This window comes from Urocampus carinirostris, chromosome 3 (assembly GCF_059441175.1).
Source record: "Urocampus carinirostris isolate Australia breed hairy pipefish chromosome 3, RoL_Ucar_1.0, whole genome shotgun sequence".
Lineage (NCBI taxonomy): Eukaryota > Metazoa > Chordata > Actinopteri > Syngnathiformes > Syngnathidae > Urocampus > Urocampus carinirostris.
This window is the reverse complement of record NC_142351.1, coordinates 5,627,606-5,653,080: the sequence shown is the minus strand read 5'-3', so window position 1 is coordinate 5,653,080 and position 25,475 is coordinate 5,627,606. Positions and strand designations below refer to the sequence as shown.

The following is a 25,475-nucleotide window of genomic DNA, read 5'->3' as shown; positions in this document are numbered from 1 at the left end:
TATGTGGAAAAAAAAAAAATATGAATCTGAGCTCATGCAATTGGTAAGCCATATTTTCTCTTACCTCTGCAGGTTGTCACCAAAGATTGGCTTCCCTTGGAGCGAAATTCGAAACATTTCCTTTAATGACAAGAAGTTTGCCATCAAACCAATTGACAAGAAAGCACCTGTGAGTAAGAAGGGGCCAAAATATGTTTGGCTTCAAACATGTTTTTGTCCACGTGGTACCGTATTTTCTCGACCATGTTTATTTGTGACGCCCTTAATCACAAAGAGTCTCAAAGGGCTGCACAGATCAAAGACTATTGCAAACTACATACTATTATGACACTATCACCTGATCTAAAACCTACATGAGGGCAAATAATACACATATTATCAACATAAAATCTAGGTTATTCATATGCTACAGAGTAGAAGTGTGTTTTAAGGTTAGATTTAAACATTTCCACTGAGGTTGCTGATCGGATCTCTGGGGAACGAGCATTCCACAGCACCGGGGCCCGAATGGAGGACGTTTTCCAACCTGCGGATTTCTTCTTGGTTCTTGGGATCACTAGTAGACCGGCGTTTTCAGAGCGAAGGCTCAGGACAGGAACATAGGGGGAAATTAAATCTGAAAGATATGAGGGAGCAAGTCCATGCATGATTTTGTATAATACCAAGAGAACCTTAAAATCGCATCTTAAGCTAACAGGGAGCCAATGTAGGTTAGCTCAAATCGGGATAATGTTATCAAACTTTCTTGTCTTAGTTAAAAGCCTCGTTGCAGCATTTTGTACCAGCTGAAGGGTTTTGATTTTGACTTCGGGAGACCGGAGAGTAGTGCACTACAGTCATTGAGACGGGAGGTAACAAATGCATGAATCATAATCTCTGCATCGGACTGGGACAGCATGGGGCAAATATTAGCAATGTTGCGAAGATGGAAGAAAGTTGTTCTAGTAATATTCTTCATCTCCATCATACATAACAGGTTCACTTTCTTCAATGTCTTGGTCACTTTCCATGCCATGGCACGCCTTAGAAATGATACCAGCTTTTGCGAAAACTCGATGAACAGACACATTAATCCAAGCATCTACAATCCATTGGCAATTGTGGCGTAACCCGCCCACTCTTAGTGAAACTGGTCTCCATTGCTCATCTATCACTCTCGTGCTGCTCGCAGTCTTTCTTTGATTGGCCGGTTAGCACAAATGTCCAGCGTTCTCATGGTGTCGTCCTTTATGTCTGCCTGACAGCACAAACCGTGCACAATGCATGAAAAGGCGCGCCACACAATTATCTGCACCCTATGGTCGTAAAAATACTGTAAATACAGGAGGAGGAGTACAGGAAATTGATTCAGGACTTTGTCCAATGGAGCGACGCTAACCACCTGCACCTGAACACCACCAAGACCAGGGAGATGGTGGACTGCAGGAGAACTAGAACTCACCCGGTTCCTCTAACTATCAAAGGAGAATGTGTAGAATTTGTCCAGACTTACAAATACCTGGGTGTGCAGCTGGACAACAAACTGGACTGGACTGCCAACACAGAAGCTCTATGCAGGAAAAGACAAAGCCGACTGTCTTCCTCAGAAGGCTGGCCTCCTTCAACATCTGCAAAAAGCTCCTGCAAATGTTCTATGAGTCGTGGCAAGCGCCCTCTTCTATGCGGCAGTGTGTTGGGGAAGCAGCGCCAAGAAGAAGGATGCCTCCTGTCTTAATAAACTAGTGAGGAAAGCGGGCTCTGTTGTGGGCACAGAGTGGGACAGCCTGACAACTGTAGCTGAGAGACGGGCACTGAAAAAGCTGCGGTCAATCATGGACAATTCATCACATCCATGACACTGCATCATCTCCAAACAGAAGAGCAGCTTCAGCGACAGACTGCTGTCACAGACCTGTTCCACGGATAGACTGAGAAGATCATTTCTTCTTCATGCCACGAGGCTCTTGAACTCCACCCGGGGGAGTAAAAGTCCACATTAAACCCCACCCCCCATTTGCATACAGTGGGACCTCGCTACTTCGTGGTTCGACGTTCGCGGCTTCAGAGCTTTGCGGTCTGTAATGGTTAAAAAAAAATTATAACCTAACCTCGGAGGTCACTCCCGGGCCGTGCGACGGAGCGAGTTTGGCGGACGCGGCGTCTCATGGCACGGCGCGAGAAAAGGCGGCTGGCGCGGTCGGGCTACACCCGTAACTGGGGGGAGCCCGCTCGTCCGACGACCCCAGTAGCGCGGCGCGATGACAGGCGGCAGACGTGCGCGAGACCCCGTAACTGTGTCGGTGTCGTGCGTATCGCGCCCGAAAGTACCCGCGCCGCGGGTTAGGGGCTCGCTCGCAAGAGCGACCGAACGGCACCCGCGGTGCGGCGGAAATAAAAACCCTGTCGTGAATTTGTCTCCGATCGTCCCGGGCGGACGTAAAATCGCCCAGCTGTACGACTCTTAGCGGCGGATCACTCGGCTCGTGCGTCGATGAAGAACGCAGCTAGCTGCGAGAACTAATGTGATTTGCAGCTGCGATTGGCTGGCAACCAGTTCAGGGTGTCCCCTGCCCACTGCCAGGAGATGGCTGGGATGAGATGTTTTTTTTAGGTTTTTTGTTTTTTTTTGCGGATTTTCACTTATCGCGGGTGGTTTTGGTCCCCATTTACCGCGATAACCGAGGTCTTACTGTATTACCCAATTTTTATTACAGTGTGTATTTTATGTAACACTAATTAAATACTCAATATCAACACATTATATTGGGTATTTTTGTATTCTATATCTTTTATTTTATTATTTTATTTTTCAACACAAGGATACTGCTGGAAGTGTGAATTTCCCTACGGGGATGAATAAAGTATCTATCTATCTAAATTTACTATCGTCTGCAGGACTTTGTATTTTACGCCCCCCGACTGCGCATCAACAAGCGAATCTTGGCGCTCTGTATGGGAAACCACGAGTTGTACATGAGGAGGAGGAAGCCTGACACCATTGAAGTGCAGCAAATGAAGGCTCAGGCTCGAGAGGAGAAGCATCACAAGCACATGGAGAGGTACTTCACTCTTGCTGTTCTAAACGGGTCAACTAGATGACATTTACTAGTAGGGCTGCACGATTAATGGTAATCTAATCGATAGTGCGATTGGATGGAGTGTGATGGTGTAATCGCAAGACACCAATGTTCCCTGTAATTTTCCTTACGGGTCTGAGCGTTCACACAAAGTCTGTGAGCAACTATAATCCCAAGTGTGGCAACTAAATCATTATCAAACATGTTCAAAACTTGACATCAAGTTACATTTTGCTGAGTTTCCGGCAATGCAAAATTATTTTTCTCTTTTGAATGAATTGACTCATGTACTATTGCAAAGGTTGTACGGCCTACAAACGTCGTTCGTTCTTACAATTCTTTCACAAGATATTCATTTCTTTTTATTTCCTGATATATTTTGTCGCATAATATTAACATTTTTGGGGGCTTATTTAGTAAGATACAGAACTGTACTTAATCACATTTTTTGTGGAAGTACAATGTTTTTCCCTGTTTTTTTTTTCTATTTTTTTTTTAATTCCTTTTAAAAAAAATCTCATTGTGTTTATTTTTTCCGAGCTGTTACTTTTTTCTTTTTGTTCTCTATTTACTTTTTTCCTACTGTTCTTCCTTTTATTTTTTTATGGCTTTTTTCTAAAAATTTTCCTTCTTTTTTCTCAGCTTTTCACTACTTTTCATTTTGGTATTTTTTTATTTTTTGTTCTATTCCCCCCTTCCTTTAAGACATTTTGTGCATCATTTTACATCATATTTGGTCATGTTGGGATGAAAGAAGCAAAAACAACCCGAAGAGCCGTTTAGGACCCGAAACAGCCGGTTCCTTTGAGTGAGCCGAGCCGAAGAAGCCGGTTCCCCGACAAACTTCACTAACTTTACTCAACTTCGTTCTCCTTCGACTCGACTTCAAAATACCGCATTTAGGACACAATGTCAGGGGAACCCGTGTATTTTTACCTTCATGCACTGTAACTTTGACTTGAGTCGCTTCTTAATTAGTCATTTTGAGCCCTCATTTTTGTGCGCTGGCTAGATTTTCTTGTGCGCTGAGAATGGGCGAGCAGTGCGCAATTGCGCACGCGCGCAGCTTAAAGGGAACACTGCAAGACACTGCCTTTTTTTTAAGGTTTTATAGTTCCTTTTGTTATTTGAGGGACTGAGCGTTTGGCCAACCGTTACAGTACAGGTTTAACAGCGCCGGCCAATTAGAGACGAAGTTTTACTGGCACTAGCCAATAAGGGCGAAGTTAAGTCTGCAAGCAGTGTGTTTGTGATAAGCTGGTGTAAGCTGTCAGTCAAAGATAATAATATAATAATAATAATTTCCTTGTATTGTCATTCTGTGTAACAATGTACACAGAACGAAATGTCGATTGCACCTGACCCGTTGTAGCGAGCCGATGCAGCCGCAGCCAACAGAGGGCGCCGCCGACCACTTTTTAAGTCTTAGGAATGACTCGGCCGGGGCGCGAACCCGAACCTCCCAGTCTCAAAGCGGGCGCCTTACCATCTAGGCTACTGAGCTGGTAGGCCCTACCTTAACAGTTGAAACCAAATTATATACTGACGTAATCAAAAACGAGAAGTGCAAGTTATACACGAATTTGCACATGGAGATTTATAAGAGAAGACCATGGGGACTCCAAATATGAATGAATTAAAACTGTATTTTGAACATTATAATAAAAACAGAACAAAAACAATAACTTAACAACAACAACAAAATACTGTTACATAATATGTTTGAAAAGGGGTAATAAGAAGCAGATGCTTATATTCCCTACCCCTTCATCTTCCCTATTAAATACACCAATGATAATAACAACAATAGTAATAATATTAATAACAGTTATGATATAACAATAGCAACAATAACAACAAAGTTAACCATAGTTCTAAACCAGAGGTGTTAAACGTATTTTAACTCTGGGGCCACACGATAGAACAAACATTCTCTCGGGGGCCAGACTAGTAGATTAAAGAGAAAGAAAAAGAGATAAAGAAATAAGAGAAAGAGGGAGGGGAAAGGAGAGAGGGCGGGACAAAGAAAGAAAAAAGAGAGGGAGAGAGCGTGAGAAACAAAAGATAAAAGTCGTGAGAGAGGGGGAAAACAAAGGGAGAGGAAGAAAGAAATCCAAAGAGAAATAGAAAGACAGAATGAGAGAAAAGAGAAAAGAACCGAGAAAGAGAAAAGAGTGAAAAGGAAGTTGGAGCAAAAGAGGTTAAAAGACACAGAGAGACGAAGAACAACAAAGGAAGAGAAAAAGAGAGACACAGAGTGGGAGAAAAGGGGTGGAAAAGAAAGAGCGAGAGAAATAAATACAAGTACAGTGTCTTTGTTCGAGGCACCTTGGCTTTGGCAACATCAAGTTGACATATTTCAACCTGCAGCTTGTTTTTCTCTTGCGCTTCTCTGAGTGTTGTCTCGCGGGCCGGATTCAACCCTTAGCGCGCCGCCTGTTTGACACCTGTGTTCTAGACGCACTATTCCCAATCTCTCGCATCACTCATACCCCATTTTATTCATCTCTGTATTCCGCCAGGAATGTTTTTTTGTATTTAAATTTGAACAAGTGAATAGTTGGACATTGTTTGATCTCGTCTTGTAAATTGTTCCAAAATTTGACTCCACCCACAGACACACACATACCGTAAATTCCGGACAATAAGCCGCTACTTTTTTCCCAAATGTTCAGCCCTGCGGCTTATTCAGTGAAGCGGACAATTTATGTAATTTTTCTAACTGCCACCAGCGGTGTTCGATTACTAAAGGTAAGATTTAGACCGGTCGAATGTGTGCCCCGAGGAAGACTGCAACTTCTTAGCTCATGCACAAACTGTATGACAAAGGGTCTTTCCGATAATGAGGAAGACACCTTTGATGGCGACAAATCTAAGGAGGAAGATGAGGACGGTTTACTGTGAATTTCACAATTATGGTATGATTTTTTTTTTTAACAGATACGTTTGATGCATTGCGAGCGCGTTCCTAGTAGCGTGTTGGTACCTTTCACTAGCACGGTTTGGGATGAAACTTATGTTATTATTATTAAAGCTTTGAAAACTCTCTTGGTGTACCGTCTTTCTTTGTAAATATGTGTAACCATGTATAATATGTATTTGCAACTGTATATTTTTGTAATGTATTTATTTTAGAGACTTATTCTGTTATGTTGTCTACGGGCGAATCAAAAAGAAGGGACGGAGCAAACGCGGGCTGACGGGAAGTGGGGTAAAGCTGTGTTGGATCTGTTTGTTGTCGCAGCGGACAATAGTGGATATATATTTTTCCCACCCTTTGGAAATATACTTTTTTTTTCTTGGATTACTTTCAATGGGACCCAAACTCTACAGGTCTGCATTAAACATTAAGTACCGGTATCATTTTCTGTTAATGTTGCAGACTATGGTTAATGGGTTGTGTACTATATGTTTAGTTACAACCGCGGGACCCAAAGTCGGGTTTGGGTTAAACTTGTGACTGTGTTACATGTTTCTATGTGGGCGCATGCGGCCTATATATGGGTGCGGCTTGTGTAAGTACAAAAGCAGTAAACCTCCTAAAATGGGGTGGGTGCGGCTTATAATCAGGTGCGCTCTATAGTCCGGATTTTACGGTACTTTTCCTGGTTGTTCTCACCTATGGGATTACGAATGTACTACAGCCCCTCAAGTTATAATTTCCCTCTTTCCGAATGAATAATTTATTGATGTTTTCTGGCACTACGATAAATTTGGATTTATTATTGAACCTGTCAGGGCCCAGCTGGAGAACGAGAAGAAGATGCGAGAGGCCGCTGAGAAGGAGAAGGAACAAATCAAGCGTGAGAAAGATGAAATCCTGGAGAGGCTTAGACAGATCGAAGCGCAGACTATGAAAGCTCAAAAAGGTATTTGATGGGAGAACGTTTTGCAATAAAGTATCAAATACAAGGCTTTTTTTTTTTTTTTTTTGTCAGAGCTCGAGGAGGAGTCACGCCGGGCCCTGGAGCTGGAGCAAGAGCGACGAAAGGCACGAGAGGAAGCCGAGAGGTTAGACCAGGAGAGACGAGCTGCAGAGGAAGCCAAAAGCGAGCTCGTCAGACAAGCTGCGGACCAGCAGAAGAACCAGGAGCAACTGGTGACAGTTTTTTTTACTCTACACCAGGGGTCGGCAAGCTATGACACGCGTGCCAGCAGTGGGACGCAAAGGGTTAACTGGTGGCACGCGAGCGCACGGCAAATTCATAATGATTATTTTTTAAAATGCGCATTTTTACCTGAAATTTAGACAATTTCAGTTGCACACCACGTTGTTTAGAGGCTTTACGGTAGCGTCCCTCCTCTTCTGCTCCGTGTGCGAGTATGTGTCCGCACAGCGACTCCCAGAAGAGGAGAAATCCGTGTTTTGACCCAGCCACAGGAACGGCGCGCAATAAATGAATGACAGCTCCTTCAGCGAAAAAATCTTGTTCTTTGACTGACGACTGGGGGCTCGTGCAAAAAAATGACTGTGCTGTTTGTGCATTATGCCTCGAGAGCGTTGTACCTTGCACATCAAGTGTTATAGGTCATGACGAGACGAAATATGAATTCAAGGCGTAGACATTAAAACGCGCTGTGTCCAGGTATGGCCAACAAACACAGACCCTAAAACCTTTGTCACTGCTTAAAACACCACCACTGAAGCAAGTTATCACATTGCTCACTGCATACATTGCAAAGCTCGGAAAACCAGTTAATCTGAGACCAAATCAGCTGTTATTTTCCTTGCACTTATTTTTAAGTTGCCTTCTGCCTCGCTGCTGTTATTTCAAGTTTTGATATTTTATATATTGAAGATTTATTTGATGAATGGTATGGTAGCTGTTGTTTTTGATTGTATTTCATTGTTGATAAGGAATGGTTGGTTCTTGTGGTAAAAAGTTGAAGTCATGGATGTCTACAGGCCTCTCCACATGTTGCTAACATTCATTTTTTAGTTTGTTGGAATAGTGGAAGATAAATTGGTCAGTTATACTATTTCAATGTCTATTCATGTTGTATATTCGGACTGGTGTTGAATGACAGCTCTTTCGGATATGAAAAAAATGTTGGCGAGTCCTTGATCTTGGTGTGGCACATGGATTTACAAGGACATTTGAAAGTGGCACTCCACACTGAAAAGGTTGCTGACCCCTGCTCTACACAGTAGTGCTCCTACTTGAGAATTGAATTGGTTCCACGTATAATGAAACGGTTGAAAAACGAAACACGTTTTCCCTTTAAAGTGAATCAATCCGTTCCATGGTCATCAAATGCTACCAAACCCCCATAAACCAACTGTAAATGCCCAGGGGGTACACTAGTGTTCAGTCAATGTTTATAAATATACCACATTGTATAAATAAAACAAGAAAAAAGGATAAAAAAAAATCAAGGGATAAAGTTACTGTACAATATAAAGCTGAATTAACCAAGAACCGTTCAAACAACAACCGAATGAAAATGATTAAATGTGAAAAATTAGTGTCCATATAATCCACTTGGCATGGGTTTTCACTCACTCAAATCATCTGGCAATTTAATGAAGGGTCTCAACTTTTGTTATTTATGAAAAAAAAATTAAGTCAAGATTTGTGTCCATTCTCAAGTTTCTTCATTTTGCTCATCTTGAGGTTTTTGAGTTTTTCCTTGCCCTCATGTAGGTTTTAGATCAGCGGATGGTGTCATCATATTCTGTAGTTTGCAATAATCTGTGGTCTATGCAGCCCTTTGAGACTCTTTGTGATTAAAGGCCAAACAAATAAACATGACTTGACTTGAGGTTTTGAGTTTTTCCTTGTCCTCATGTAGGTTTTAGATCAGGGGATGGTGTCATCATAGCCTGTAGTTTGCAATAATCTGTGGTCTATGCAGTCCTTTGAGACTCTTTTGTGAATAAAGGCTAAACAAATAAACAGGACTTGAGGTTTTGAGTTTTTCCTTGTCCTCATGTAGGTTTTTAGATCAGGGGATGGTGTCATAACAGTGTGTAGTTAGCAATAGTATGTGGTCTGTGCAGCCCTTTGAGACTCTTTGTGATTAAGGGCGTCACAAATAAACATGGCTTGACTTGATCCTCAACGAGTTTAAGTAATTGCGAGTGGCATATTGTTTGATATGTGACGGGCCTTGGCATTATTCTTCATAAAGTTTTTCAAATCTTCTTACTCAGTGAAATAAAATGCACTGGAAAATTAGATTGTGCCTTTAGCGTGTTTGGCGGTTTTGCCAAAATGGATCTTAAAATACATAATACATTATGTTGTAAAAGGATAGTGGGATGTTTGGACGCGTTCTAAGGGATGGGCAGGGCACCCGTATGATGCGGCAGGGGTAAACCAGCGAAAGCTGTCGGGCCCTGCTGTTGAACAGAAGAGTATTTTTGTTTCCTTTTTCCTTTTCCTTGTTTTTGTTGGTCTTGCTGTCGGTCACCCCTCTTGAGGGATATGACCAAGGTAGATAGATAGAAAAATACACAGTATGGCTCTCTCAAAAAAGGAATTCAAAACATTTTGCGATCATGGCTTTTCGGGTGACAAAGCTTCCCGACCCCTGCAGTAAGGGACACCGAACAATATCTGACCACTTGACGTCGCAGTACTGTGTAGCACAAATAAAAACAAGGGCCACAAGTAAACTCACTAAACCCATGAATATGTTTTTGTAGGCTGCCGAACTGACCGAGTTCACAGCCAAAATCGCTCTCCTTGAAGACGCCAAGAAGAAGAAGGAAGAAGAAGCCAACGAATGGCAACACAAGGTCAACCATCTCATTTCGCTTCGCTGCAGTCCGCCACCCTCGACTCCCCTCACGCCCTCTACCTTTCCCGCAGGCTCTTTCGGCCCAGGAGGACCTGGAGAAGACCAAGGAGGAGCTGAAGATGGCAGTCATCGCCCTTCCCTCGCCCGCGGGCGAGCACGACGAGCAGGACGAAAACCACGCCCGGGCCAGCGCCGAGCTGTCCGACGAGGGCGTCCGCCAGATGGACCTTCGCAGCGAGGAGGAGCGCCTCACCGAAGCTCAGAAGAACGAGAGGGTCAAGAAACAGTTGCAGGTACCTGGCTTTTAGCAGTTGTTGGCAACAGCAGTATTCTTTATTCCCGCCGTATTCTTTTCCGAGATGGCACAAACGCTTCCCTTTGTCTTACCTTTCTATTGTTTCGATCGCCGGACGAAGTCTCTTCCTCTTTTCCTCCCCTTGTCCACTTTTCTGCGTGTCTTTTGTGGAATTATTCGTGGGAATATAGCTGTACCATACAGTAGATCAGGGGTGTCAAACTCATTTTAACTCGGGGGGGCCACACGATAGAACATTCTGTCGGGGGCCGAACTAGTAGATTAAAGAGAAAGAAAAAGAGAGATAAAGAAATAAGAGAAAGAGGGAGGGAAAAAGAGAGTGCGGGACAAAGAAAGAAAAAGAGAGAGAGGGAGAGAGCATGAGAAACAAAAGAGATAAAAAGTCATGAGAAAGGGAGAGGAAGAAAGAAATCCAAAGAGGAATAGAAAGACAGAAGGAGAGAAAAGAGAAAATAAAAGCACAAAGTGTAGGAAGATAGAACAAGAAGAGAGAAAAGGAAAAAAAAGGAAGTTGGAGCAAAAGAAGTTAAAAAGACACAGAGAGTTAGAGAGACACAGAGAGTGGGAGAAAATGGGTGAGAAAGAAAGAGAGAGACAGAGAGTGGGAGAAAAGGGGTGGAAAAAAGAGAGAGAGAGAGAGGGAACATCAAGTTGACATTTTTCAACCTGCAGCTCGTTTTTCTCTCGCGCTTCTCTGAGTGTTGTCTCGCGGGCCGGATTCAATCCCTTAGCGGGCCTGATCTGGCCTGCCGGTCGCCTGTTTGACACCTGTGCAGTAGATGGTTTACAGAGCGGGAAGGGGACACGGAGAGCATTCTGGGGTTCAGACATACGCACCGGTTGCCAGGTAGCGGTGAAGGGCGGTGCACACTAATATATTTTTGACCTGGTATCCTGAAATACCTTCGTAACGAAAGGCAAATGTTTTTCCATTCAGGTACTGTTGGGGAGAACGCCGTTGGGCGTCGCCCCAAAAAATACGCAGAGAGGAGATATGGCGAAAAGGGAACGCGCTTTATTGCGTTCGGGACAAGTTCCAGACGTTCAACATTGGCTTTGATAGTGTTCTCAAATAAAGTTAAGATATCTCGTGAAGGTCGTCCTCCACGGCAACGTCATTCCACGACCTTCACCAGATGCCTACATACCGTATTTTCCGCACTATAAGGTGCACCTAAAAGCCTATATTTTTAAAAAAAAGCTGACCATGCCTTATAATACAGTGCGCCTTATATATGGATCAATATTAAGTCGCAAAGTCTTGCAACTAAGGCAAGCAGCCGCCGACTCGATTTTCCCCCGAAGGCGAAGTCGTCCGCGGTGTGTGCTGGGATTTATATACCGGCGTTTCATTTCCTAACCAATGTGTCAATCATCATTTGAATCAGTCACTATTGGCTAAAGTGATTCGGAGGTAACGGGGGCGGATCCTTTTTATCATTTACAGGCTCGCATAGGCTAAAGGGGCGAAACAAAGCCTGCAATTGGCCGAAAAAGATGAATGTGAATCACAGGTTGGGTTGCACTACGGCATAGAGAAAACATTTTTTACTATTCTGTATATGTAAATATTTGACTCTCCTGGATTTACTACATTAACGGTTGTAAGAAGACCATGGTTACGTATCATTATTGAAGGTGATGGCTGCAAGAGAACTTGGGTGAGCTATGCGGCTTTATATTTTCCCGGTATCTTGTTTTAGAACGATCTTGATGTTTCTGTGCTGAGTCTATTTTTAAACTCAATTCAATTCAAAGTGTTTATTGTCATATGCACAGTAAAGAACCCCGTTTCCCTGCACAATAAAATTCTTACTTTGCTGTCCACACAGTTGCCAGCAAAAAATAAAATTGAAACTAAGAAATGTTTGGCATTTCTTGAATCCCAAGACTTTAACCTTCCGAATGATATTTGGAAGGATGCATTTGAGTGATGGGTGACAAGCTTTCGGAATGTTAATGGGGTAATAAGTTGGACTGAACTATCCGACTGTTCCCTTTGTAGCGCCTTATAATCCGGTGCGCCTTATGTATGGAAAATATAGGACCAAAAACTATTTTTTGGGGGTGCGCCCTATAACCCGGTGCGCCTTATAGTGCGGAAAATACGGTACTTATCATTAGTTATTATCCCCAACAGTACTTCGTAACCTGAAACTTTCGTATCTAGAGACATTCGTAAGTAGGGGTAACACTGTATATTTAAAAACATGATTACAATTTTTGATGAAGTTAATGAGACACTGTGGCAGGACCAATTAGACCCTGGCAGCCCGCCGGAGACTTTCAATGGTATGGGAAACACTGGACATTGAACCGGTCTGTGGTACAGAAAAGGTGTCCGACTCCTGATCTGAAGTCTGCAGGAGCCTTTGAGTTCACGTGTCGTTCCTCGCGTGTGTCACCAGACTTTAAGTTCGGAGTTGGCGGAAGCCCGGGACGAAACCAAGAAGACTCCGAACGACGTCCTGCACGCGGAAAACGTCAAGGCGGGCCGGGACAAGTACAAAACCCTGCGGCAGATCCGGCAGGGAAACACCAAGCAGCGCATCGATGAGTTTGAGTCCATGTGATTCCTCCAAAACGGTAGGAGGACGAGCGGGCTTCGAATCACCTCAATGAACTTTTATCAGTTTGCCAAAGCGGGGCTCCTCGTCGGGATCCCGACCAAAAAAGTGGCAAAGGACACCAAAGACAACCGCGCTAGGTTCTTTTTAGTCCAAACCCTTCAACGCTCTCTGTTCTATCCTCTTCAGATTGTCTGATCTGTTGTCTCCTTTTGTTCTATGGCTTTTCTCGCTTTTACTCCTCCCCTAAAACTGTATCCTCGTTCATTTCAAGTTGCTCTGCAGTATTTTCTCTTTCAATTCAAACTGGAATCCGGGAGTACAGTAGATTTGTTTTCTAATCACCTGGGTCTGTTTAGTTCTCTTTCAAGTGTTAACGATTGAATGTAGTCAAGTGGACAAAGGGAAACCGTTACACTGCACACTCCACGGTGACGAGCAATTTCAGTGTTTGGTCTTCAGCTCCCTAAAGGTGAGTGTTTTGAACTGAAAAGGGTTTCTCTCTGTTGGCAGGAAACCTGTAGCTTGACAGCCAACTCTGGTTTAGTATATTTTGCTGCAACATATCGAGTAAATAGAGCGGTTCCTGATACAATGTGTATCAAACATGGCTCATCTGGGATTCTGCTGGAATCTGCTACCGAATTTTCAAATATATCGACCAGGGTTGGGTAGGGTTACTTTAACTGGATTACTTTCAATGACTTTTGGATGACTCCAATACCAAATATGCTAATATAAGACAAAATAAACTCAATATGAATCAAATGATGACTCACAACACGTGGTAAGCTTTCTCTCCTGGCTTTGATCTCCGGCAAAAACTAACATAAAATGCCACAGAAACAAAATGAAAATAAATCCAACATCATTTTTGCCGCCCTCAATGTATTCCGTTACTCCCCAAGCCTGCACAAAATTGAGTCATTTTATTCATATTTAGTTTATTTTATTAGCATATTTGGTATTGGAGTCATCCAAAAGTCATTGAAATTAATGCAGTTTTGCCGGATGTGGCATATTGTGCTAAAATGCTAATTCCCCTTATAGAGATCAAAGCCAGCAGAGAAGCTTACCACATGTTGTGAGTCATAATTTTATTCATATTTAGTTTCTTTTGCCTTATATTAGCATATTTGGTATTGGAGTAATCCAAAAGTCATTGAAAGTAATCCAGTTCAAGTAACCCTACCCAACCCTGATATCGACATGCCGTGTTTACCGTGTAGCGTACGACTCTGCTACCAAGACATTTCCCCTAACCTTTTCCGACCACCGACTTACCCAAAAAAGGAAAGACAGGAAGTGAGCAGACTCTCCAGTTGTCATGCCAGAGGATTTCTTTTATTGCGTGTCCAAACCAAATTTCCCCAATGATCACTTAATCCAACTGATCACAGGACAATGCCACCGGTGACTGACATCAACAGCCATTAAAAGAGAGGCGCGAACGCCACCCTCCCTGTCTTTTTTTTCTTCAACAGCACTCGGCTTTGCCCCCTCGGTATAACGGAGACAAAGAAGGCCAGAGGCCTTGTCTCCTTAGCCATGAGACCCGGGTTCGCCCATCTACCTCCTTTAGAAGAGCCCCCAAAACGTACCGTAATGTAGAACAGTGGTCTTTAACCCATTTTGAGCCAAGGTGTGTCTCTAATTGGTAAAAAAAATCCCAGGGGACACCACCAGTCGGTGCCGTTACCAGGGTTGGGTAGGATTACTGTAACTTGATTACTTTCAATGACTTTTGGATTACTCCAACACCAAATATGCTAATAAAAGACAAAAGAAACTAAATATGAATCAAATGATGACTCGCAACACGTGGTAAGCTTTCTCTCCTGGCTTTGATCTCCAGGGTTGGGTAGGGTTACTTGAACTGGATTACTTTCAATGACTTTTGGATTACTCCAATACCAAATATGCTAATAAAAGACAAAAGAAACTAAATATGAATCAAATGACTCAATTTTGTGCAGGCTTGGGGAGTAACGGAACACATGGAATGGCAAAAAAAGCTGTTTGGATTTATTGTCATTTTGTTTCTGTCATTCGTTTTGCCGGAGATCAAAGAGATCAAAGCCAGGAGAGAAAGCTTACCATGTGTTGTGAGTCACCATTTGATTCATATGTACTTTCTTTTGTCTTTTATGAGCATATTTGGTATTGGAGTCATCCAAAAGTCTCATCTCATCTCATCTCATCAGCCGTACCGCTTATCCTCAGTAGGGTCGCGGGGGGCTGGAGCCCATCCCAAAAGTCATTGAAAGTAATCCAGTTCAAGTAACCCTACCCAACCCTGGAGATCAAAGAGATCAAAGCCAGGAGAGAAAGCTTACCACGTGTTGTGAGTCATCATTTTATTCATATTTAGTTTCTTTTGTCTTTTATGAGCATATTTGGTATTGGAGTAATCCAAAAGTAATGGAAAGTAATCCAGTTAAAGTAACCCTACCCAACCCTGGAGATCAAAGAGATCAAAGCCAGGAGAGAAAGCTTACCACGTGTTGTGAGTCATCATTTGATTCATATTTAGTTTCTTTTGTCTTTTATGAGCATATTTGGTATTGGAGTCATCCAAAAGTAATGGAAAGTAATCCAGTTAAAGTAACCCTACCCAACCCTGGAGATCAAAGAGATCAAAGCCAGGAGAGAAAGCTTACCACGTGTTGTGAGTCATCATTTGATTCATATTTAGTTTCTTTTGTCTTTTATGAGCATATTTGGTATTGGAGTCATCCAAAAGTCATTGAAAGTAATCCAGTTCAAGTAACCCTACCCAACCCTGGAGATCAAAGAGATCAAAGCCAGGAGAGAAAGCTTACCACGTGTTGTGAGTCATCATTTGATTCATATTTAGTTTCTTTTGTCTTTTATGAGCATATTTGGTATTGGAGTCATCCAAAAGTCATTGAAAGTAATCCAGTTCAAGTAACCCTACCCAACCCTGGAGATCAAAGAGATCAAAGCCAGGAGAGAAAGCTTACCACGTGTTGTGAGTCATCATTTTATTCATATTTAGTTTCTTTTGTCTTTTATGAGCATATTTGGTATTGGAGTAATCCAAAAGTAATGGAAAGTAATCCAGTTAAAGTAACCCTACCCAACCCTGGAGATCAAAGAGATCAAAGCCAGGAGAGAAAGCTTACCACGTGTTGTGAGTCATCATTTGATTCATGTTCAGTTTCTTTTGTCTTTTATGAGCATATTTGGTATTGGAGTCATCCAAAAGTCATTGAAAGTAATCCAGTTAAAGTAACCCTACCCAACCCTGGCCATTACATAGCATACATAAGTAAATCCAGATGAACTAGAGACCATACATGTGCATTGGATAATTTCCCATGAGTGTGCGGCACATTAGTCAAAACACAGTGGTTAAAAATCTTTAATGTAGATCAATTCCAAAGCAGGATTGCATTTAAAATGTCTTCTTAGCTGTTACAAATCAGAGTTGAAAACTGAGTTTTTTGTATGATTCATTGGAAGTATTAAAATGTATTACTGTGATTATTTTTGTTTAACTTGACAGTCAAGTGGTCTTGTATCGATCTAAGCATACAATACCTGTCTGTTACGCTTTACTTGACAGCCGGTTTGAGGGTTTTGTGTTTTTTTAATTTTCAAAGTTGGTGTTTTAAAGTATTTCCTTTGTTACAAACGTGTCGGACGAAACAGTCGATGTTCTTCTGGACTACAGTGGAACCTCGGTTTTCGAACGCCTCTCGCTTCGAAGAAATCGAAGTCCGACCAAAAATTTCGAGAAATTCTTGCTTCGCCGTTCGGTGAAAAAATCGTAGTTCGAACGCCGGTATGCTAGGGTGTGATGCTGAGCGGCGTACGGGTGTTTAGCCCCTTACTATACCTCCAAAGAAAGTCAGTGCAAATTTGCTACAGGTGAAAAAAGAAAAGTAGTGCGCACAACTATTGCATTTAAGAAAGAAATAGCTCCACTGTCCACCTGCGCCTTCTGCTGACCACCACAAAGGTAAGAAATCCTATTCATAATTCTTTTCTTTATCCTTTTTTTTTTTTTTTTTACACGTTCATGTTAGCGTAATCTTTCGTACGGAAGATAACGATAACGCGAACGTACAATTAGCCTGGGTTAGCTTCATGTTTACGTTAAACATTCAAGGTAAACATTCAGGGTGTTGGAACGGATTAAAACGATTTCCATTACTTTTAATGGGAAAAATGATTTCGGTGATCGAACGAATCTGTTTTCGAACAGGGTTCTGGAACCGATTATGGTCGGGAACCGAGGTTCCACTGTACTAGAGTTCCAGTGCCTGAGCTTTCCAGTGGTGTCCATCGGGGATGGAGCTGGAGGGCTTTCTAAAATTGAAGTCCGTTATCATGTTTTTATCCTGCCCGGTTTGTGTTTAATGCCCCGGCGCGATCCATATCCGAAGCATGATGTTAAGATATTTGGTTGGCGAACCTCCGAATCACATCAACAATAAAAGGTTTTAAATGTAAACGATTTTGTTTTAAACTGCATACTGTTTTGAGCTGCCATTCTAAGGTGGAGTGTGTCAGGTTTAAAGCGATGTCAAGGTTCAATGGTGAATGGTCTGTATATTTATAGCGCTTTTCAAGTCAATGAAGACCTCCCAAACCGCTTTACAATGTGTGTTTTTTTTCTTTTTTCAAAAATTCCTTTGAAAAAAAATCTCATTGTGTTTATTTTTTCCGAGCTGTTACTTTTTTTCTTTTTGTTCTCTATTTACTTTTTTTCCTTTCTTTCTTTCTTTCCTGGCTTTTTTTCTGAATGTTTCCTTCTTTTTTCTTTTGTTTTTTTTCTCAGCTTTTCACTACTTTTTCATTTTGGTATCTTTTTTTCTCTTTTTTGCTCCCCCCTTTCTTCAAACATTTTGTGCACAATTTTATATAATATTTGGCCACGTTGGGGATTAAAGAAGCAAAAACAACCCGAAGAGCCGTTTGGGACCCAAAAGAGCCGGTTCTTTTTAGTGAGCCGAGCCGAAGAAGCTGGTTCTCGAAAAACTCTACTGACTTTACTCCACTTACCGTAAATTCCGGACCATAAGCCGCTACTTTTTTCCCAAATGTTCAGCCCTGCGGCTTATTCAGTGGAGCGGCTTATTTAAGTAATTTTTCTAACGAACACCAGCGGCGCTCGAGTACAAAAGGTGAACTTTAGACCGGTGGAATTGTGCGCTGAGGTAAACTGCATACTCTTGGATTATGATCGAATTGTCTGTATGACAGAGGATAGAGGTTTGTTTCAAATGTGAGGAAGACGCCCTTGAAGCCGTCATTAATGACGAGAAAGACGAGGACAGCTTACCGTGAATTTCATAGTTGCGGCAGAGTTTTTGCTTTAACATCTACGCTTAAAGACCTGCGAGCGTGTTCCTAGTAGCGTTTTGCTACCCTTCACAGGCACGGTTTGGGATGAAAGTTATATTATTATTATTAAAGCTTTGAAAACTCTCTCGGTGTACCGTCTTTCTTTGTAAATATGTGTAACCCATGTATAATATGTATTTGCAACTGTATATTTTTGTCATGTATTTATTTTGGACACTTGTTCTGATAAGTCTTGTACTGACCAATTAAAAAGAAGGGGTGTAACAGACGCGGGGGATGATGGGAAGTAGAGACCAGTAAAGGTGAGTGTTTGTGGACACCGCAGACAAAGGTGCATATATTTTTCCCACTCTTACCTTTGGAAATATACACTTTTTTTTTCCCTTGGATTACTTTTAACGGGTACCTGGACTTTGCAGGTCTGCATCAAATGATAACGACCGGTATCATTTTCCATTCAATCAGCCGACTGTGAGAATTTAAATATAACGGCGTGTGTCGGTCAGGTCAGTACCTTGATTCAGCCCCTTTGCTGAAAACAAGCGTTTCCTCCTAGTGGTTCAGGGGTGTAATATGAAATGTCTGATAATTAGCAAACAGGGAAACAACAAATCTATATAGCATCTCACCATTATAATTGTACAGTTAACAAGGACTTCTGTTTTCAATGTGGATGCATGCGGTTAATATACCGGTGCGGCTTGTGTAATAAATCCGTTTTCCTCCCGAAATGTGGGGGGTGCGGCTTATAATCAGGTGCGCCTTATAGTTCGGAATTTACGGTAGTTCTACTTCGAACATTGCCTGACAGTCTTGCCTTTTCTTCTTCAAAAGTCTTTATTACATGTTTACCCCTGAGTGCCATGTCCAATCCCCTTGCATGCTGTTAGGGTCTGACACACCTACGAAGGGCCCCAACCGGGGCTTGAACTGGGCACAGGTGTGTGACACATATTGTTTTCACAACGTTGATGTCAATGACAATAAAGAACGATTCTAATGTGTTCACAGACGAAACATCACGAGCACATTTGGAAATACGGTAGGGGATTTGAGTTTTTTTAATTTCACAGATTTTATCGAACAGTCACAACTTCAGTTCTGATATTGCAGATGAAATCTACGATGCTTCTAAGTGGAGAGATCACAAAAAGACATCAACGGAGTCGCGTTGACTTGCGCAATAGTAAGCCGAACATAGTTCAGAGTATCGGATGTGTCGCGGGCACGATGCCATCAAGAGGCATTACTTGGGGCCCTAACTCGGGGGCCACACTGACACACAGTGCCAGCCGGCCCGAGTGAGGACGCTTCATTGTTACACACATTTCGGGTAAGAGACATAGGCAGCTTTCAATCTTAAAGGGATACCCAAATTCTAAAACATACCAAATGTAAAAAAAAAAGTCGTTTTTGCATAATATCTCAAATATATGTCATTGCGTTCCGATTATTTTCCGAGATAATGCATTTTGAAGACAGTCTTGTCTTTGTCTTCCTGACCTGCGATGACATGAAAAGGACGCCAGCACCCTATCGGTTTACATGTCAAGGTTTTGAGTGTCTTCGGACAAATTTGGGTCGTTTTTGTGGAGAATACCTAGGCGTTGTGTCGCAGGTGGGTGCAGGAATTGTACAACAAATGGCGAGCGGCCAAAATGGGACGAACTGGCAAAAATAAACTAGTCAGGACACTGCAGGCTAATTAGCTGCTAAAAAGGGCTAACGGGGACTGATCGGCAGAAAAACAGGAGGCTGGCTGATCGAAAGCATGCAGTGAGCAGCCAGGTTCACCAGGAGCCAACAGAAACCGGCAACTAACATGAACCCAGTCGTGAATATACCAAATGATCACGGCAGGTTAGCTAAGGAAGGCTAACCGGGACGGATTGGCAAAGACACGGGGGTTGGCCAATCACACAAACATGCTTCACTCTCCAAAAACTGTGTCGGGTAAGTTTAGATTTTTTTTTCCAGCTAACTCCCGGTAACGTTAAAACTTTCGAAGGCTTTCCTGTTTGTTTGTTTTTTTGCTCTGAATAGGCGCTCGTTGGCTGCTGGATATTTTTTTTTTTATTATTATTTTTGGGCCGGTTAACAAAAAATTAAATAAAAAGCAAAAAGAGATAAAAAAAGAAACAATAATAAAGAAATAAAAAATAAGTACTGTAAAAGGCCAGAAGAATCAATGGGAAATGAAGAAAACGCTTCAGAAAAAAGAAACAAAAGAGAAGAAAAAACAAGCCCCAGTATGGCGATCGGCCTGCTCGGGTGATGGTGTTCCTCCGATGACATCTCAACTTAGGGAGTCGAAACGAGACGGGCTGATATCGGAATGCATTATCTCTGAAAATAATTGGGATAAACAGAAGAAATAGTGCATGTTCTTTTGCCTGAAATCAATATATATATATTTTTTACATTTTCCATGTTTAAGAAGTTGGGAATACCTTTAACCCTCATCAAATCATTGTGTGCCTATTCCACACAGCTAAATCTCAGTTGTTTCTGCAGAGAAAACTGGAAAAATCAAAATTCACAGAAAGCAGCTAACTTGCCTTCAAAAAAGTAGATTATAAACAACATTGGCACCTACTGTATTTTTTGATGCAACACAGTACATAGAGCGAGCGCTACACACCGAATGACGGGTCAATATACTGCACATCAGTTCCTGATACAATGTGTATCAAACATGGCTCATCCGGGATTGTGCCTGGAATCTGCTACCGATCTTGAAAATCTATCTACATGACGTGTTGACCGTGTAGCGTACGACTCAAGACATTTCCCCTAACCTTTTCTGACCACTGACTCACTGTAAAGTAGGCTTAAACGTATTTGCTCAAGGTGTGTATTTCTAATCAGTTTGAGGTTGTGATCTCAATGTAACACTAAGGCAGGCTGAGGGAAAGTCGGAAGGAGTTTGCCCAGCGAGTAAATTATCCGCTCCTGTCGGTCCTTCTCCAACTGCAGTTGTAAAAATACAAAACAAGTCTTTGCCTGAATTTCCTCCTACGGTTAGCCAATATTTTCTTAGCTCTCCCACACTTCAGTGGTCGTTTTGGACCCAACACTCACCCAAACAAGGAAAGACTCACAAATTATTCACAGGAAGTGAGTAGACTCTCCAGCTGTGTCATAAAAATTTGAAACCCCTAAGTGTTTATTTGTGATTAAAAGAGGAACGATTAGCATGCCACCCGTCTTTTTCTTTTAAAGCGCTCGCCTTTGCCCCCTCGGGATAACGGAGACAAAGAAGGCCAGACGCCTTGTCTCCTTGGCCATGAGACCTGGCGCAACCCTAGCATGCGGGCAGGTTCGCCCATCATGTTCTCCCCGTGCTTGCGTGGGTTTCCTCCGGGCACCCCGGTTTCCTCCCACATTCTAAAAACATGCATTTCAGGTGAATTGGTCGGTCCAAATTGTCCCTAGGTGTGAATGAGCGAATGAGTTGTCTGTCCCCGTGTGCCCTGCGATTTGCTGGCAACCAGTCCAGGGAGTCCCCTGCCCACTGCCCGATGATTGCTGGGATGGGCTCCAGCACCCCCGCGACCCTACTGAGGATAAGCGGTGTAGCTAATGAGATGAGATAATAATCTTTTAAATAAATCTATTATCTTAAAACCAGGTTTATTCATCAATACTTTCATTCCTGCCGCAAGATTTCTTCTTCCTAGAGGGAGCTGACAAAATTGTCTGGCATCTTGAAGACATTATAGTACAACTACAGGTAGCGCCGTAGTTTCTGTCCTTGCGCTTTTCAGCAATTGTTTTCAGTCAAAAATTACACGCTGTGCCTTTACAATCAAGGAATCAGATTTCAGTTCCCAAAAGTGTAATCGGGACATCTCTAGTCAAAAGAGTAGAGCCAAAAAGTTGGGAAAAAAGTGGTCGCTATCATAAGAATACTGGGGAACAAGGCTTGTGGTTGAATTTATGAAAAACAAGCATTATGGCCTGGTATCGCCTGGGCATTCCACTTGGGAGAGGCTGTTGGGGTCATGGTTTGTTGAAAAAGCGCCAAGGAGCCACTAGAGTGTGCCAAAAAGCTGCACCTTCAATGCCACATGTGTGCAAAATTTAAATGTTTATTGTTTTTTTTTGTATTTATACGGGGTGCCTTGACACGAAACATAGTTTAAGACGCTCCCAGGGGGCTAAAGTACAAATGTGTACATTTTCACGAACATCGGTTCAGCCGTTTCGGAGCCTATAAGTCACATACGAATACACACACAAATCAGGATTTCTAAATAAAAAAAATATAGATTGGAAGTTTAAATTAGATTGAATTTTAGACAGAGGATAAGATATATTTTAACATAAATATATTTAAATAGATTAGATTTAGGCATTTGTAAGCATGACAACCAACAAACTTAAATTCCTTCATTAAAGCAGTTTTTAAAAGGAATGGGCCAGTATTTTAGGAAAATATTCTAAGAATTTCAGGACCATTCCCCAAAATGTCTGATCGAGTTTGTGAAGTTCAAAAGAAGCTACGATGCGTCTCATATATGGATCAATATTGAGTCACAACTACCGCAAGTAGCTTTCAACTTGATTTACTTAGGCCAATTTTTTAGACATTTTGAAAGAGTTGTAAATAATTCACTTCTATTTCCAGAAGTTAATTAATGATTGTGCACACTTGCGCGTAAAAATGTTGTGTAAAAACGAGTGGTGTTGCGCACTTTTATTTTGGGGTCTAATTCGACCATAAAGTGTTAAAGCAGGGGTGTGAAACTCATTTTAACTTGGCCCCCACACGATAGAACAAACATTCTGTCGGGGGCCGGACTAGTAGATTAAAGAGAAAGAAAAGGAGATAAATAAATAAGAGAAAGAGGGAGAGAAAAGGAGAGAGAGGGCGGGACAAAGAGAGGGAGAGAGCATGAGAAACAAAAGAAATAAGAAGTCGTGAGAGGGGGAAAGAAAGGGAGAGGAAGAAAGAAATCCAAAGAAAGAAAAGAGAAAAGAAAGCACGAAGGGTAGGAAGAGAGAAAGAGAAAAGGAAAAAATGAAGTTAGAGCAAAAGAAGTTAAAAAGACAGGGAGAGAGAAAGAGACAAAGAGCAACAAAGGAAGAGAAAAAGAGAGACACAGAGTGGGAGAAAAGGGGTGGAAAAGAAAGGGAGAGAGAGAGAAATACAAGTACAGCGTCTTTGTTCGAGGCACCCGGCTTTGGCAAGGTCGCAGGTTCGATTCCCGGCTCCTCCGTGTTGTATGTCAAAGTGTCCTCGGGCAAGTTGTCTTCAAAGGCAAGCACTTGAAAGGCCACGAACAAGTTCCTTAATAATAATAATAATAATAATAATTTCCTTGTATTGTCATTCTGTGTAACAATGTACACAGAACGAAATGTCGATTGCACCTGACCCGTTGTAGCGAGCCGATGCAGCCGCAGCCAACAGAGGGCGCCGCCGACCACTTTTTAAGTCTTAGGAATGACTCGGCCGGGGCGCGAACCACCGACCTCCCAGTCTCAAAGCGGGCGCCTTACCATCTAGGCTACTGAGCTTAAGTTACTCCTATTGTTCAAAAGAACTTCCAGGTGCTAATCAAAAAATGAACTACTGTGGTGTCTAAGGCTTCTCATGCTAGCCTATCACATGAATCACTTTGCTTTTTTTTCACTTCCAGGAAGTCTGTGATCCGCTAACTATTTATCTGGGATACGGCCTTCGTTGTATATTGTTGCGTTAGCTTGCCCCCTTGTGGAGGAGTGTACTCTAATTCCTTCCATGTTTATTGTTATGTTAGACTGTCCTCTAGTGGCCAGCAGTGTATATCACACCATGTCACCGAACGAATCGTCCAATCGGAATGCCTCTTACGTGCACGTGATTTATTTTATCCCCCAATCAGAATCCGTGAGATTTGTTTAATGGTAATTTAAGTGTTGTTTTGTAACTCAAAAGAAAATCTATTTAGCTCAGGAAGTAGAGGGCTTGTCTTGGGATCAAGAGGTCGTAGGTTCGATTCCCAAGTCCTCCGTGTTATATGTCGAAGTGTCCTTGGGCAAGACACTGAATCCCTAATGCCCCCAATAATCAGGTAGGCGCCTTGCATGGCTGACTCCCTATTGGTGTGTGTGTGTGAATGGGTAGGTGTGAAGCACATTGTAAAGTGCTTTGGGAGGTCTTCATTGATTTGAAAAGCGCTATAGAAATGCAGACCATTTAGCATCTTGATTATCCTCAAAACGTTTGGAGGCAGACTCCCTATTGGTGTGTGTGTGTGTGAGTGGGTGAGTGTGAAGCACATTGTAAAGCACTTTGGGAGGTCTTCATTGACTTGAAAAGCGCTATAGAAATGCAGACCATTTAGCATCTTGATTATCCTCAAAACGTTTGGAGGCAGACTCCCTATTGGTGTGTGAGTGTGTGTGGGTGAGTGTGAAGCACATTGTAGAGTGCTTTGGGAGGTCTTCATTGACTTGAAAAGCGCTATAGAAATAAATGCAGACCATTTACCATCAACAGTCCAGTCGCCCACCGGGGGGTCAGCGGGACATTAAAGGGGTTAATACAACATCCTAACAAACAATATTATTAAAGCCCCTTAAAACAGGTCCCCGGAGACCCTTTCTCCACAAAAGGGTTCCAGATTTCTGCATTCCTCTGTGAATTGACACACAAACTCTCTTGCTCCTGAAATCTTAGAGGGAGGAAATAGTCAAGAAAAAACAAGTTGTCCCTTATTAAAACTAAGGTACGCGCCGGAAGATCTTCAACAAGATGACGAGATGTCGGGGGCACACCAGAAATAGGCCCATAACCACTCCCGCAGTAAGACGAGGACATAACCTGCAGATAAATGTCACCCAACAGGAATGTAATACTGACACGTCCACAAAACCAGGGTGGTCCTAATATTCAAACGTTTGAAGGCCTGAATTTGCTGTGAAACCACAAGAAAAGCCTTCCTGTGAAGCCAATGATGGGAAAGCAACTGCTGAGATAGTTCTTTCACTTCCACAATGAAGAGAAGAAGACAGTCAAGGAAGTGATAGAGGAGGCCTTCTCGTTTTGGGAGTGGGCCTTTCAGAGCAGGACGTATATCGGCCCTGCCCTGAAACATACACAACAGAGCAGAGAAATGAGAGGGGACACGTTGTTTATTTCATCCAAACATTCAGTCGTGTTCCCCGAGTTGTCAGGGCGACAGTGGCATTTATACTGGGTTCGGTCAGCGATGACGTGTTGTTTTTCTCTAGCCGGGCGCTCGATTCTCCAAAATTACGCAATTTCCCAGAAATAGTTGGAGTTGCCCTGACCCAGCCGAATTCTCATCAGTTAAGTTAATAGTTGGAGTCCAAATTCTTATCAGTTAAGCAAATAGTTGGAGTTGCCCTGACCCAGCCAAATTCTTATCAGATAAGCAAATAGTTGGAGTTGCCCTGACCCAGCCAAAATTTGATCAGTTAGGTTAATGGTTGGAGTTCAAATTCTTA

At 42.4% G+C, this 25,475-nt stretch overlaps 1 protein-coding gene and 1 pseudogene across 1 annotated transcript in view; both read left to right on the top strand.

Moving 5' to 3' along the window:
• The window catches only part of LOC148368462 (radixin-like), a 33,190-nt gene extending 18,819 nt beyond the window's left edge, over positions 1–14,371 (top strand). The window contains exons 9-15 of the mRNA XM_088330477.1: positions 73–169; positions 2,875–3,038; positions 6,795–6,925; positions 6,995–7,155; positions 9,706–9,798; positions 9,872–10,093; positions 12,525–14,371. Of these exons, the coding sequence (XP_088186603.1) occupies positions 73–169; positions 2,875–3,038; positions 6,795–6,925; positions 6,995–7,155; positions 9,706–9,798; positions 9,872–10,093; positions 12,525–12,689 (1,033 nt within the window). The 3' untranslated portion in view covers positions 12,690–14,371. The remainder of the gene's footprint in view (positions 1–72; positions 170–2,874; positions 3,039–6,794; positions 6,926–6,994; positions 7,156–9,705; positions 9,799–9,871; positions 10,094–12,524) is intronic.
• LOC148368463 (5.8S ribosomal RNA) lies at positions 2,436–2,595 on the top strand (annotated as a pseudogene).
• Positions 14,372–25,475: the final 11,104 nt, after the last annotated feature.